Genomic DNA, 14,574 nt, shown 5'->3' on the forward strand with positions numbered 1-14,574 from the left:
ATGTACCCTAAAACTTAAAGTAAAATAATAATAAAAAAATCCCTCCCATTGAATATTAATTCCATGGGATTGATATCATTCATTAAATGTATCATTCACTTCAACAAGCTTTATCTGATTCTTATTCAAAGCTGATTAGTATTGGAGATATATTTCTGTTCTTTACCCATGTACTTTATTCCAGCATTTTATATATTTATATATATATATATATATATGTAAATAAGTATATATCAAATATACTCATTTTACATCCCAATATCTGGGTCTGATTCAACTGCTTTTGCCTCAACTGATTCTTGCTCACATTGCCCTTCTTTCTTGTGAGTAATTTTTATTTTGAGGTCACATTCCTTGGAACACTACTTGTGAGAATTTTTTGCAGCCTGGGTGAAAGGTGCCTTTACCCCGTGTGTGTTTGTTTAGATCAGATACCTGTTGATCCATTTAAAACCACATATTCCATTTGGACTTTGCAGACCACACAGGGAAGCATGAATTGGGCTCCACATCCATAAGAGGGTAAGCCTGCTACAGATGGCAATGACTCGGGGAAAACACAAACATTTCTTTCTCCTCTGGACAGAGCCAAGGCCCATTGAAAGATGTTTGCCTACATTGTCCCATTGCAGTACAGGCTCTTGGTTCCCCTGGCTTTATAAGATAGATCCTGATCTGATTGTCTCTACTTGGGGACCTGAACTCTTCACAGGTCACTGGCAATGATTGGCCATGAGTGCCAAGGGCCCAGGCCCCAAGATCAAGAGATGCTCCCAGACAGCCACAACTTCAAGGCAGACTTTTCTCTATGGATTCCAACTCCACCTCTAGAAATTAATTTATCTTATTTCCTTGCCACGTCAGCTGTGCTTTTAAAAATGGATGTAGAATGTGAAATGACAGACAATGGAGACTCAGAAAGGTGTCAGGGATGGGGAGGGAGTAGATAATGAGAGATGATGTAATGGATGTAGTGTACATTATTCGGATTCAGTGTACATTATTCTGGTGATGACTACACTAGAAGCTCTTCCTTCACCACTACGCAGTGTATCCATGTGATAAAATTACACTGTACCCCATCAATTTATACAAATAACATTTTTCTTTTAAAAATATGTGTTTTATATGATATTCAGGATTTCAGGCATTTTGTTGAGGGTGAGTTGTCAGGCTATCCTCCATATTCCCAGGAAAGGAAGGAGAAGTTTCATGTTTAAAGCATCATCACTTTTGCTATTCTTGGATACTTGGAAATGTGCAGAGCCACCTGGCATTTTAATTTCTTTTATTTTTTTCTTTATTTTATTTTATTATTATTATTTTTTTAGAGACAGGGTCTCACTATGTTGCACAGGCTGGTCTTAAACTCCTGGGCTCAAGTGATCCTCCCAGCTCGGCCTCCCAAACTGCTGGGATTATAGGCACGAGCCACTGTGCCTGGCCATGGAGTTTTAATTTTCAAGCTCTATGCTTTTCCACAGGCCTAAGGCTTCTGAGAGAACTCACAGGGCCCTCGGCAGAGGCCTGACATCATCCTTTTCCACAGATTTGAAAGGCAGTCTATGTCCTGGCCGCACCCCAGTGCCCGACAGAAATAGAATGAGAAGTATGATCCAGCTGGCAGGATCTCAGCCTTGGAACAGACAGGCAGTAAGAAGGATTTCCAGCTATGTGGTCAGAAAAGTACCATGAAGGATGGTCACAGGGTAGGTAGGCCTGGGTGGGAAGCCATATCCTTCATGCAAACTCACAGTTGTTACATTTGATACAAACTCTTTTCTTTTCCCTAGAACATCTGGCCCAGAATTCCTCTGTCATTTAAAAACAAGCCATCAGCAACAGTGGAGTCTATTAATAATAATAGAGTGGCTTCTACTGTGTTCCCCCTTGACGCCCTGACCCAAGCTCTCACAGTGCCTCACACACCACAGTACTGCTGCCTGTCTCCTGGAGGGGGCCATTTACTTCCCGTCACATCTCCAGGATGCAGCCCAGGGCCTCGCACACATGGTGTCCTAAATATTTTCAAATAAATGTAAGAATAATTTTTCTGTTGGGACTTATCAGATTTAGAGATATCATCTGAGGAGGTAATGCTTTATGGAAAAGCAGCTCCATGGAGCCAGTCCCTAATGATTAGAGGTTCTACAAGAGTCCTTCTAGAGACCAAAATCTGGAACAGGGCGTGGCCACCTCCCCCTGAGCTGCACACTCTGCAGAACTTGTCTAAATATCCACATCAACTTTGTTCAGAGCTTTACAGGTTCAAATTGCTTTCACATACATCTTATTTACTTCTTATAATGGGAGAGGAATGCAGAATACTATCCACTTTTTTTTCTTTTCTTTTCTGTTTTTTAAGATGGGGTCTCATGCTGTCGTCCAGGCTGGAATGCACTGGCCCAATCATGACTCACTGCAACCTCAAATTCTTGGGCTCAAGCCATCCTCCTGCCTCTGCCTCTCAAGTAGCTGGGTCTACAGGTGAGCACCAACATGCCTGGCCTTTTTTTTTTTTTTTTTTTCAATTTGTTTTAGAGATGGGGCCTCACTATGTTGTCTAGACTGGGCTTGAACTCCTGGACTCAAGTCATCTTCCCACTTCAGTCTCCCAAAGTGCTAGAATTACAGGGATGAGTCACCACACCAGGCCCCATTATCTTTTTTTTTTTTTTTAACCACTAGAAAACAAGGCTCTGAAAGTTGTCCAGGGTAGCACTGGATAAAACGGAACCCGGTTCACCCCACCGTGTTCAGATAAGTACCCTGTCCTGAAAGTCCCAGAAGCTGATTCTCCACCAAAACTGAAGAGGAAAGGACTGGAGAGCATGGGACCTGCTTTCCTAAACCTCCTCATGATATCAACTGCCTGTATGATTTTGGAGGGGGTACTAATTTTCTAAGGTGAGTTTTCACTGCCTAGGAACAAGAGGCTTTTCAAAGTCATGTATTTATTTACAGGAGCATGGGTGAATCACACATCTGCAAGGTGGGTGTGGTCAGCTGGAAAGCAAATGCCCTCCCAAAGGGGCAGCCCTGCCCAGCTCTGACAGATGGCTGCCATCTGGGAATCATTTAATTTTTGTAAGAATTAGGCAATCTGGGAATTTATATGAACCTCCCGCTTGTCAAATACTGGCACTAGTAAACAAATGTTTTATATGCCATGAGCCAAATAGAATACCTCCTAGAACCAGATCTTCCTCTTGGGTCACCTGTTGCCCCACGTGGATCTGATAATCCCTGGAGTCCCACCTGCCTCTTGGGATCTAGTCTTCTTTTCACTGCCCCCCGGACTCATTCTCCCTTGCTCTCAGGGAAATCCTGGGACTAAGTGCTTTTAGCACCATTACGACTCAAGACTTCATCCTTTGAAGGACACAGACATTATTTTGTTCATCAGATAGCCAAGTCAAATATGACAAATCCATGTAAATAAATGCTTAGCCAAGTGGATCAAGCATTTATTGGACACACATATGAGCAAAGTACTCTGGGCTTGTATAGCTTTTCCTTTTCCCAGGTACCTGAAATGTTCTCCACCACACACAAAATGCCACTTCATCACCATATGGTCACGAAGACACTATGCATGATCTTCAGAGTCCGACACACTAGGATTCAAATCCTATCTTCACCATTTACTAGCTCTATGACCTTGATCAAGCTATTTAACTTTTTTGGACCTTAGTTTTCTCTCCTTTAAAAATAAAGAAAATACCACCAACTCATTAGTCTGTTGTGTAAATTACTCCAGAAAAGCCAATATATAAAAAATATTGGCACTAGATAAATATTGATTCCCTTCTTCCCATTGTAAAAGGTTATGTTGTTAATTCCATCATACTTCACATCAGATACTGTATAGAGCATGCAAATAAGCAGTTTTTAAAGCTGTGTTTCCCCCACTTGAGTTAGGAACACATCTAAAGAGTCTAGATATGGCTTATGACTCCCTTTTTTTTAAAAAAAGTCACCGTTTAAATGGCTTTAGACAAAAGGGTAGAAAATGAGAAGTCGAGAATTTACAAAATCTTACTCAGAACCAAAACAAACTCAGAGACAGCAACAGTACATGCATTAGCCTGACTTGCAGAAAAGAACACAGATTGACTCATTTTACTTAGTGAAGGTAGATAATAATAGCATTGTTTTCAGTTAAGTAACATCAGCCAAAAGAATATAAATACCATTAGACTGAAAAGTATGAATAACCGTGGCTTTCTCTTTGCTGGCACTGTCTCATAATTGATATAGAGATCTATTTAGATGGAAGTTTTGATTCCAAATTTCATGTTCAAATTTTTTTTGATTGATAAAAACCTAGAAATAAGATTTTGCCGTGGGGTTAATGGCAAGTCAGATACAGAAGCAGTCAGAATTTGGTTTAACTCAGTGGTCCCCAATCATTTCACCTCCAAGTACCCCTTCCTGTTATCTCTCTCTCAACAGTTCTTATGCTTTGAAAGACAGTCTAGTAAGCTTCACTTATTAATAATTCATCTTCCCTTTTTCTTCAAAGACTTATACAATTGCCAATCAGAGCTCCTGATTGGCTATGATAACCAGTGTTGACACACTTTGCTGATATCAATCCTACCAAAAGCAAAGAAATGTGAAGATTTAGTTATCCTTTATGGCCCTATTTCAGAGTCACAAAAATTCCACTAGGTTCTATAAAACATGAAATAAGCTTGCAAACTCCCCTTTCCACCATCATGGTCCTCCAGGAGACCAAGATTCCCATGATGAAAACAACTTGTTTTGTTGAGCAAAATAGAATGATTTTTTTTAATTAACACATTTCAAATGTGATTTGCTTCTGAACAAATCACATGGCCACTGAGGCAAAATTTACAACTGCTCAATACAGCCCCTCTCCCCACCCTTAGTCACCTTTTAGTTTTCTGTGACACAAGGATCCATCCACATAAGTAATACAAGAACTCCTAAAGTAGCTCTCAGAATGCAATAGACACAGAATCAGAATGGTCAAGATGAGCCCCTCAGTTAATGTTCATTGGCATACACTTCATCACCACTCACTCTGTGCCTTCATCATAAGTACTGTTTTCCCATCATGCGTGCTGATGCATCCTCACACACCCCACTGTTACTACCTTGTTAGGTCTGTTTTAGGAAGTCAATTTTGGTCATCAACACTATGTTTTGGGCTAAACTTTGTGCTTCTACAATTCAAATTTTGAAGTCCTCACGCCAGTAGCTAAGAATATGACTGTTTGGAGACAGGTCTTTAACAAGGTAATTAAGTTAAAATGAGGTCAGGCCCCAATCCAATATGAGTGTATCCTTATAAGAAGAGGAGATGTGGACACAGACAGATGCAGAGGGAACACCATGAGAAAACCCAGCGAGAAGATGGACATCTGCAAGCCAAGGAGAGAGGCCTGAGAAGAAACCAGCCCTGCTGACACCTTGATCTTGGACTTCCAGATTACCTGGAAATCTGGAAGTCTGGAAATCTTGGGTTTCCAGATTTATTCCAAGACAACAAATTTCTGTTTAAATTACCCAGTCTGTGTTACTTTGCTCTGGCAGTCCTAGCAGACTAATATACTGTAGGAAGCAGAAAACAGTTAAAAATATCATTCCTTTACTGAAAAAAAAAAAAGCCAATAGACAAGGTTCCTTATTCAAAGTTGGATGCCTGCTGGTATAAATTAAAGAAAAAAAGACACTTGGTATCATTTGAGAGGCAGTGGAGAAAATTCTACTATTAACTATGTTTTTATTTGGATGTACAAATTAAATTACAGCCATCCCTGGAGGAATGAACACATTACTCTCATTATTATTAGCAACTTAATGGTATTTTGTGGAGTCAGTGTGATCTTTCACAAGTATCTAACTGAGATCAAACAGGCTGTAAGGAGAGGAAGTTTTAATGGGGTAAAAGAGTACAGAAAGAAGGGAAAAAACAAGTTTAGAATATGCAGAAAACTGAGTAGAGAAAGCAGCAAGAAAACATGCCCAAAGAAAGAGAAGCCTATGAAGACAGGGAGAAACCGCACTCCTGCCGGAGCCAAATACCCTGCACATCACAAGCACAGGCAGGCTCTGGAGTTAATCTACTGCTCAAAGAGGGTCAAGCCTCCATCAATAACTAGTAATTTCCCCTCTCTCTCTGTCTCTGTCTCTCTCTCTCTCTCCCTCTCTGGAAGCAGAGAACAGACTGTTAAAGGATCTATGCATCTTGCAGGGACTGAGGCCCAAATAATCTCACGTTCACTTCCTTCCTTGCTAAAGTAAAGTGTTCCAGGCATGACCCGACTGTACCACAATCTCCATTTGAATCACATTTTCTTCAGAGAAGTGCAAAGCACTTCAGACAGAATGCTTTCCTTTTTCATTTTCCATGTACTTTGTGCTATGCAAACTACAGACTATAATCTCTCTCTGAAACCCAGAATACCCAGAGCAGGCATGTTAACAATTTCTGTGCCCTGGTACTCAGCATCACGACGAATCTCCACTACTGCAACTCACAAACCCCGTGGACTCACAACTAACCCTATACCATTCTACATTCATATTTTCAACATTCTTCAAAAAAAGCATTGCTTTCTCTTTTGTACATTGAAGGAAACAAAAATGGAGACAATAAATGGCTTGCACAAGGCCACGATAAATTAGCGGAATGCCTAGAAATATTCCTCATACTAACAAAAACGAGCAAACATGCTATAACACTATAAAATCTTTATGTAGTTGACATATTGTAAGAACAAGCATATAATTAAAAATATGTAACAACTTTGCAACATTCAAGCATGTGTGCATCCCCGCATCTGGTAATAAATGATGAAAGTTTAGAATGAAATGTCATTTGAAGATGGAAGATGCACTTAATATTCCAAAAATAGCTTTACTGGTATTTTAATTCTTCCTAAGATTGTAATCTTTCCAATTTCCCTTTTGTCAGTATCATCTCCCATCCTCAGAGTTTGAAAACACATTCTACCTATGGACTACCAAACAGGTAGCAAAGACGAATTAAATAAGAGATTCCTCTCCTCCACAGACAAAAGTAGCTTCATGGCTGCTAGCATTTAGCATGAATTATTAAGACAGAAGTTTGAATTATTTCCTTTACCTGTGATCTCAGGTAGGTAGGTGGACACTGAAGTGTTTGGGCTTACTAGATCAAAGTGCTACTAATTCCTCAGTTTACTTCTTAGGACAATTCTAGCAAATTACTATGAAACTATAAATAGTGCAAACAACAAAAGGAATTACTTAAAAACCAACTGCTTATCTTTGACTTTAGAAGAGCCGATGATGTTACCAATTCAAAACTTAAGAGAATTGTTCTAGTGTTCTATGACCCTGCTCCAGGCCAAAATGGAAGGCCCCTCCTCTGGGCTCTTCTAGCACCCACAGGTTCCTTTACCTGGACACATTTGCCTGTGAACTTTTGTACTGCACCCAAAACACCTGGAGAGATATCTACCAGACCCTCCCGTAGGCAGGAAGCATTTTGAGGGCAGGGTTTCTGATTTAGTTAATTTTGCATGGCCTGAGCGTGGTTCATACAAGTTGCTCATCCCAGTTGTCTTTCTCCAAAGGGCTGAAGTCAAATGTGAGTACTTAAACAATGTATGCCTGGAGTTATATTTTGCTAAATGAGCCTAGGGAAAGCTGGCCCCTTATTTTACAGGTAAGAGAAAAGAAACCCAGAGGGGATATGTCTTTTGTTCCAGTCCTGCAGCTGGTTAGTGGTAAAGCCAGAATGAATAACCATGTTTCCTGACTCTAAATTCCAGCACTCTTTCCATACTTTGTACACTATATATAGATCTGTCCTTCCTGGTTTTGTACTTCTATAACACTTGATAATTCATTGCTACAAGTCAGTAACTACATGGGCTTCACATCCTGGGAATTAGCAGATCTCAGGCTAATTCCAGGAGGAGTATTCCAGCAGAATTCCTCCCTAAAGCTTTGCTTTAGTAGCTGCACGTTCCATAACGCCCTCTGCAGGTGGGAAAAGGAAAGCTATGGCCTGGCAAGTCAATGGGCCAAGTCCAGGCAGGCCATAGGTTGAGCCTACCTTGAGGTGTTTGGAATAACTGAACACCTGTGCAGGTCTCTCTCAGGCCCCTAGCCCACTGGCAGGGATTTTACCTGGAGCCTGTGCATGCATGCTGTGCAGCACCTTCACCCAAACTAAAGCCCCAGTGGAGCTGGGCTTTTGGTTCAAGTAGAGCATAAGGGTTAAAAACCTAAGCTATGGAGCAGAACTGCTTAGTTTGACATATGAATCTGTTTCTTAATAGCTGTCCTGCCTTCAACACATTATTTAAATATTCTGTATCTGTTTCCTCTTCTCCATAAAATGGAGACAATGGATAATAATCCACCTCCTAGCATGGTATGAGATTTAACTAACGTACATGAAAAACAGCGGGATCCTGACGCACAGTAGGCATTAGAGAGATGGCCGGTATTATTAACACTACTACTACTACTCATCTAAAACAAAACAATTTTTAAACATTAACTGCACTTGTTGGTTTCACCATCCACTATGATTTGGCACCCAGTGAGCAAATATTTTCTTTTTCTTTTAATTTTTAGAACATTTGCATGATACCCTAAACACATAATCTAGGGAAATGGCTTTTTATATGAATAGTCTCCCTTAATTAGCTATTAGTTGAAGAATATATCCCAAATGGTACGGTAAATTACCCTGTGTTTGAAAGCAGGTTGAACATTTCACCGACAACATTCCCAAATGAGGAGCAGCAAATTAATGTTGAAAGTCCCTCCTCCGATACCTGTTGGGACCCTTCCCTTCAGTGCCATAGGCTTCATCCTCATGAAGCCCTTTTAAAGTGAACACCGAAGGAATCCCTATGGATTGGCCATAGTGCTCTTGGAAGGATTACCTCTGCCCTGAAAAAGTGAGGTCATGTCAAAGGGGCGTGAGCACAGCGCTCTCCCCCTCTCAGAACCAGAGAGCACCTCTTCTTCAAAGTGGGGGACCACAGAACCAAAGCTGTTCCACCCCTTCCTGGAAGGTGCAAAGTCGCCCGGCGGGCGTTCGCATCTTACCACGAACTCCTCCAAAGTCTGATAGGTCTTGCCCCGGAACTCGCAGTAGTTCTTCCTCTCCTTGCACTGCGGGCAGCACTGGCTCGTGTCGACGTGGATGCAGCGCGGGTGCAGCCTCGGGCACTCGGGCTGCGCGCACAGCGGCCCCTCCTCGGTGCACAGGCACGGGCAGGCCGAGGGGCCTGGCGCGAACTTCTCCCCGATCGCGTACACGAAGCCACTCTCGTCCACGCAGCCCTTGCCACGGTAGTCCGGGTACGCGTACTCCTCGGGTGGCTCGGGCGTGGGCGCGAGTTCCGGGCCGATCGCGTCCTGGGCGGCTGCGGCCAGGGCTTCCCCCTGCGGGGTGTCACCGCGGGGCCGGACCTGCAGATCCCCGGCCTTGGCGCCCCCGCCCTGGGAGACCCAGGCCTGCTTCAGCTTGCTCCACGGCTCACGGCCGGCGAGCCCACGGCCGCTCTTGCTCTTCCAGTCCCGGCCGCTGCCGCCCTCGTCCCTCGCCGGGCGCCCGAGCTCGTTCACCCGCCCCGGGCCGTCCCGAGAGGCGTGCTCACGCTTCTCCTGGCCCGGCTGCTCTGGTGCCTGGGCCAGCTTCTCCAGCGGGATGCTTGGACTGCACAGAGCCACCATCAGGCAGCAGGTGACCAGGAGGGAACTGGAGAGCGCGCCAACTGCCATCGCAGTGGAGCTGGGCATCCCCTACCACGTCCCGGCGGGCGGGCGGGCGGGGAGCGCGGCCGAGGGGCGAGTCGCATTCACAGCCCGGGGGCGCGCCGCCGCCAGCCGGGAGCCGCCGTCCCTGCGGAGAGAACAGCAGCACAACTGAGCCCCGCGGCCCGCGCGCGCCCCGGCCCGCCGCGGCCCCCACCCGGGCTCCGGCATCGCTCTAGATTAACTAGCTGGGCGACGGGGGCGGGGGCAGCATGCCCAGCGTCGGTGCACGGCCGGGGTTCTTAGACATCACAAATTGTGGAGCGACACATTGGAAGCGAAATCCAAGAACGACACCGGCCGGCGTGTTTCAGATGTAGTCGTGATTAGTGTTGGAGATGGCCAAGGGCGGCTTGCGGAGCCCAGGGAACGCAGCGAGCCAGGCCCGCGCCCCCCTGCAAAGCTCTGCTGGGAACCAAGTAATTCAGGCACCCAGGGTGTCCCTCCCTAGGTCCTGGCCACATTTCCCGAAGGTTATTAAATGGAGAATTCAGCAGTGGAGTTAGAGACGGACGAATGTACAGGAAGATAAGAGGGAAACTCTTCCTCATTTGCTTTAGGGGTTTGTGCTGGGAAAATGCGGGGAGGTTAAACAAAGCTTCTCCTAGGACTCCACGATTCATTTCTAACAACTTCTTAAGACTCCCGTCTCGGGAGCAGACGCCCCCTCCCCGCTCTCTAAGCCCCGCTGCATGAAAGGATGCCCTCGGCCCCTTGCCAGAGGGCCGGGTCGGGGATTCCCGGGGCTTCAGCTCCTCTGCCGGCCCGCCCCTCCGAGCCTTGGGAGCCAGGTCGCCGGCCGCAGCGCTCAGTCTTGCAGTGTCCTGGCTGCGGAGCAGAAGCGCCCGGGCAGCACCAAGGTGTGCAGTGCGGGAGGCTGGGGCCCCAGGGCGCAGAGTGGGGGCGAGACCCTCCTACTCGCCGGATCCCGGCCAGCCTTTCTGGATTCCAAAGTTTCTGTCGCCCAAAGGGACTGGGAGAGCCCGAGACGCCGCAGGACACCGGCAATCCAGCCTCTCCCCGCCTCACTCCCCGAACGCCCCCACTCTGCGCACTCCGGTGCGTCTGTCCCCTCCCCCTCAGCCCTCCTCCCTGAGGGCTCCGGACGTGCCCGGCCCTGCTCACCCCCTGCCCGGTCCCTGCCGACCTCAACACTGGGCGAAGCGCCCGTATTCACAAACTTGGGCGGGGGAGGGGGTTCCTCCGGAGCAGCTGAGCGGCGGAACAGAGCTGGAGCGCGTCCGGCCGCGCGGGGACACCCAGCATGCACCCTCAGCCCTGAAGACCGGTGCCAAACCTACATACATGAGCTCAAGGCGCGGGCCGGACGCCGGGCTCGCGGCGGGCGCAGGGGTAGCAGCGGCGGGCGCTGGACCGGGTTGCCAGCGCCCATCCTGGGCAGGCCGGGGACCCGCGCGGGGCGGACCGCTGAGAGCCCAACCCCACCTGCGCGCTCTGCCCGGCGCGCGCACCGGGCTAGGGCGTCTCTGGGGACTCGCTCATCGCGCTGTCAGCTGCCGGTGGTCGCGGCCCCAACTCGCGTCAGTGCCCGCGTCGCCCTCAGCCGCTCATCCTCCGGCCTCGTCCCCGCTTCTCCGAGACCAAGCGAGCCCCGAGGGCCACCCTGGCGCCGCCTCGCTCCTCTCCGCGGAGGGTTTCTGGGAGCTCTCCAGACCCGGCAGCCGGAATGTCTGGGTAGCCGTGGCGCGTCGGAGGGAAAAGAGAAGCTCGGTGCGCGGCCGGCGCGCAAGTGGCACCGAGACCAGCCTGGGAGCCAGCGCGCCCGCCTCCCGCCTCCCCCTGCCGCAGCCGTCTCCTCCCGGCTCCCGCTCCGCTCCCTCCTCTGCTGCCCCCACTCTGGAGGCCCCGCCTCGGCCCGCGCTGCCCCGGGGGAGGCCCTTGCGCTGCCCACGGAGAGGCCCTACCGCCGCACCCGCTCCCTTTGCTGCGCCGGACCAACCTGTCACTCGTCCGCGCGGCCGCGTCCCCACCTCCGCCGCTGGCCGCAGACCCTGCCAGGGCTGCCATTCTCCAGTCGAGTCATTCACTTTGCGCTGGACCTTTCATCTTGGCTTTTCTCTTTTCTTTAATTTCTTCCTTCCTAATTGGCCCCCTCTGGCTTTCCTCTTTGTGGACAGCTTGTTTCAGCTACTGTGTTCAGTTTAGGATTCGAAGGCCATGTTAGTTTAGCAGACTGTTGAGACTTTCTCGTCTTTGCATTCAGAAACCCAGAGAAATAGACGTGTACGAGTAAGAAACGTAAAAATCTCAAGCGCGAACTTTCTGAATCTCTGCCAATCTCTCCCCGCTCCCATCTACCTCTTTCTGCATGCTCTCTCTTCTTCTACAAATATAAACCTGTTTCTTAACTTTGCTAGAATCCTCAACTGTTAAGCAGAGGCCCGGTTGTTTTTACTCTTTGATCTTGTGTAAACGGGAAAACGTCAATAGTACCTGTTCAAATTAATCCCCGAAATTGAATTTTCATGGAAATGGCCCAGGGCAGTGGTTCCCACTCATGGCATTTTAGAATCCCTCAAAGTGCTTGAATGGTAAACAGATAAGCTTCCCTGCAAGGGCAGGCGCTCTGGCTGGTGGGAACTGGGGAGGCTGGTTTGGGACACAGTTATTTCTCTCTATCTTTTAATAGTATAGACAAACAAATCTTAGCTGAGGGGCTAGGAAGTCCTCCTTGAAAGCCTGAGAAGGCTGCTCCTCCACCCCCTCCAACACAAACACAACCAACAGGGCTGGATGGAGGATTTCTTTCTCTCTCTCTCTCTTTTTTTTTTTTTTTTCAGACGTAGTCCCGCTCTGTGGCCTAGCCTGGAGCGCAGTGGCGCGATCTCCACTTACTGCAAGCTCTGACTCCAGTGGCGCGATCTCCACTTACTGCAAGTTCCGATTCCCGGGTTCATGCCATTCTCCCACCTCAGCCTCCTGAGTAGCTGGGACTACAGGCGTCCGCCATCACCCCTGGCTAATTTTTTGTATTTTTAGTGAAACGGGGTTTCACCGTGTTAGACATGATGGTCTCTATCTCCGGACCTCGTGATCCGCCTGCCTCGATCTCCCAAAATGCTGGGATTACAGGCGTGAGCCACTGCGCCTGGCCTGGATGGAGGATTTCTATGTACAGGATGATTTGAGCCCTTCTGCTGTTTCAGTTCTCACTCTCATTTTTCCTTTTTTTTTTTTTTTTTATGTTTTAGAGACACGATCTCACTTTGTCACCCAGGCTTCATTGTGGTGGCATGATCACGGCCCACTGTAGCCTCAAACTCCTGCCTCAGCCTCCGGAGGAACTGGGTGTACAGGTCACCACACAGGGCTAATTTTTTTTGTTTGTTTGTTTGCTTTGTTTTGTTTCGTTTAGTTTTTGTTTTTTGGTTTTTTTTGTTTGTTTGTTTGTTTGTTTTTGTAGAGATGGGGTCTTACTTTGTTGCCCAGGCTGGTCTTGAACTCCTGGCCTCAAATGATCCACCCGGCCTCTCAAAGTGCTGGGATTACAGGTGTGAGCCACCACACTCGGACCTTTCGTTTCTTGTTACCCTCAGAAAAGAGACAGGCCACATTTGCTGTGGCTGCAGCTGCCTACCCACCCACCTGCCTCTCATCACATGCTCTAATCAATTATGGCTTCTGTGTCTTTATGATGCTCTAATCCAAATATCACACCTTTCACAACACCACCAAAATAAAAACACGGCTCGAGGTGTGATCATATGTAATGTGCAAAATGGGCCCTCAGTTCTATAAAATCAAGTGCTTTTATAGCATGGGTTAGGCTACAAATTTTGTTATTTGACTTATTAGCTAATTCTGTTCTTGTCATTAAACATCCTGTTTGTTTTGTTTTGCCAACAGTACTCTCATGTGGTTACAATGGGGTAGCCCCAAACACATGTGACTAATAAGAACGAAACAGTAATATTGTGTGTCCAAGATTCTAACTGAAAAATTGATTGGGGGCTCAGCTGAGGAAATAATGATGTCTCTTTATTGATCCCACCTCAATCACCGGTCTCTTTGAATCAGAAACTTCTTGTCCCAGCCAGCTGCTTCCAGTAGAGAGCCATGAATATGAGATAGCCAAGTTTTCAAGAAGAGGCCTGACAAAACTGAGGATGAATTAAGTGACCGAGTGTCCAAATGGCTTTGTTCTGTTAGATGTTCTCAGAGATAGTGTTATAGGCCTGATAGAATGAGGGAGGAAAGCAGTTTCCAAGGGATTGCTGTCCTTTGTGAAGAACAATACCCATGCAGCTCGATGAGCTGAGTAATTCGAAAAAATATAGGGGACTTTGCAACTTTGCAGGCGTTGAAGGAATATACAATTTATTTATTGCCAGTGCAGTGAATTGTTGCGATTAACTTTTCTTCTTTCCTTCCTTCTTTGTTCCTTTCTTTCCTTCCTTCCTTCCCTTTGCCCTCCTTCTCCCCTTTCTCCCTCCCTCCTCCATCTCTCTCCTTTCCTTTTCCTCTTTCTCTCCCTCATTTCTTTCCTTCTTTCCTTTATTCCCTCCCTCCCTCTTTCCTTTCTTCCTTTCCACTTATTTTCCTTTCCATTGCTTTCCTTTCCCTTCTCTTCCCTTCTCCCCTTTTTCCCTTCCCTTCCCTTTCCTCCCCTCCCCCTCCCCTCCCTTCCCCTCCTCTCCCCTCCTCTCCTCTTCCCTTCCCTTTTCCTTCTTTCTCTCCACTTCCCCTTCTTTTTCCCCTCCCTTTTGCCTTCCCCTTCCTCTTTCCTTTTCCATCCTTTCCTTTTTTCCAGGATACAGAGTG

General features: G+C 47.1%; 1 protein-coding gene across 1 annotated transcript in view; it reads right to left on the minus strand.

The window, feature by feature from the left end:
* The window catches only part of VWC2 (von Willebrand factor C domain containing 2), a 155,373-nt gene extending 143,794 nt beyond the window's left edge, over positions 1 to 11,579 (minus strand). The window contains exons 1-2 of the mRNA XM_054495489.2: positions 11,098 to 11,579; positions 9,082 to 9,880 (exon numbers count right to left, since the gene is read on the minus strand). Of these exons, the coding sequence (XP_054351464.1) occupies positions 9,082 to 9,777 (696 nt within the window). The 5' untranslated portion in view covers positions 9,778 to 9,880; positions 11,098 to 11,579. The remainder of the gene's footprint in view (positions 1 to 9,081; positions 9,881 to 11,097) is intronic.
* Between the last annotated feature and the right edge of the window lie 2,995 nt (positions 11,580 to 14,574).

This window comes from Pongo pygmaeus, chromosome 6 (assembly GCF_028885625.2).
Source record: "Pongo pygmaeus isolate AG05252 chromosome 6, NHGRI_mPonPyg2-v2.0_pri, whole genome shotgun sequence".
NCBI lineage: Eukaryota > Metazoa > Chordata > Mammalia > Primates > Hominidae > Pongo > Pongo pygmaeus.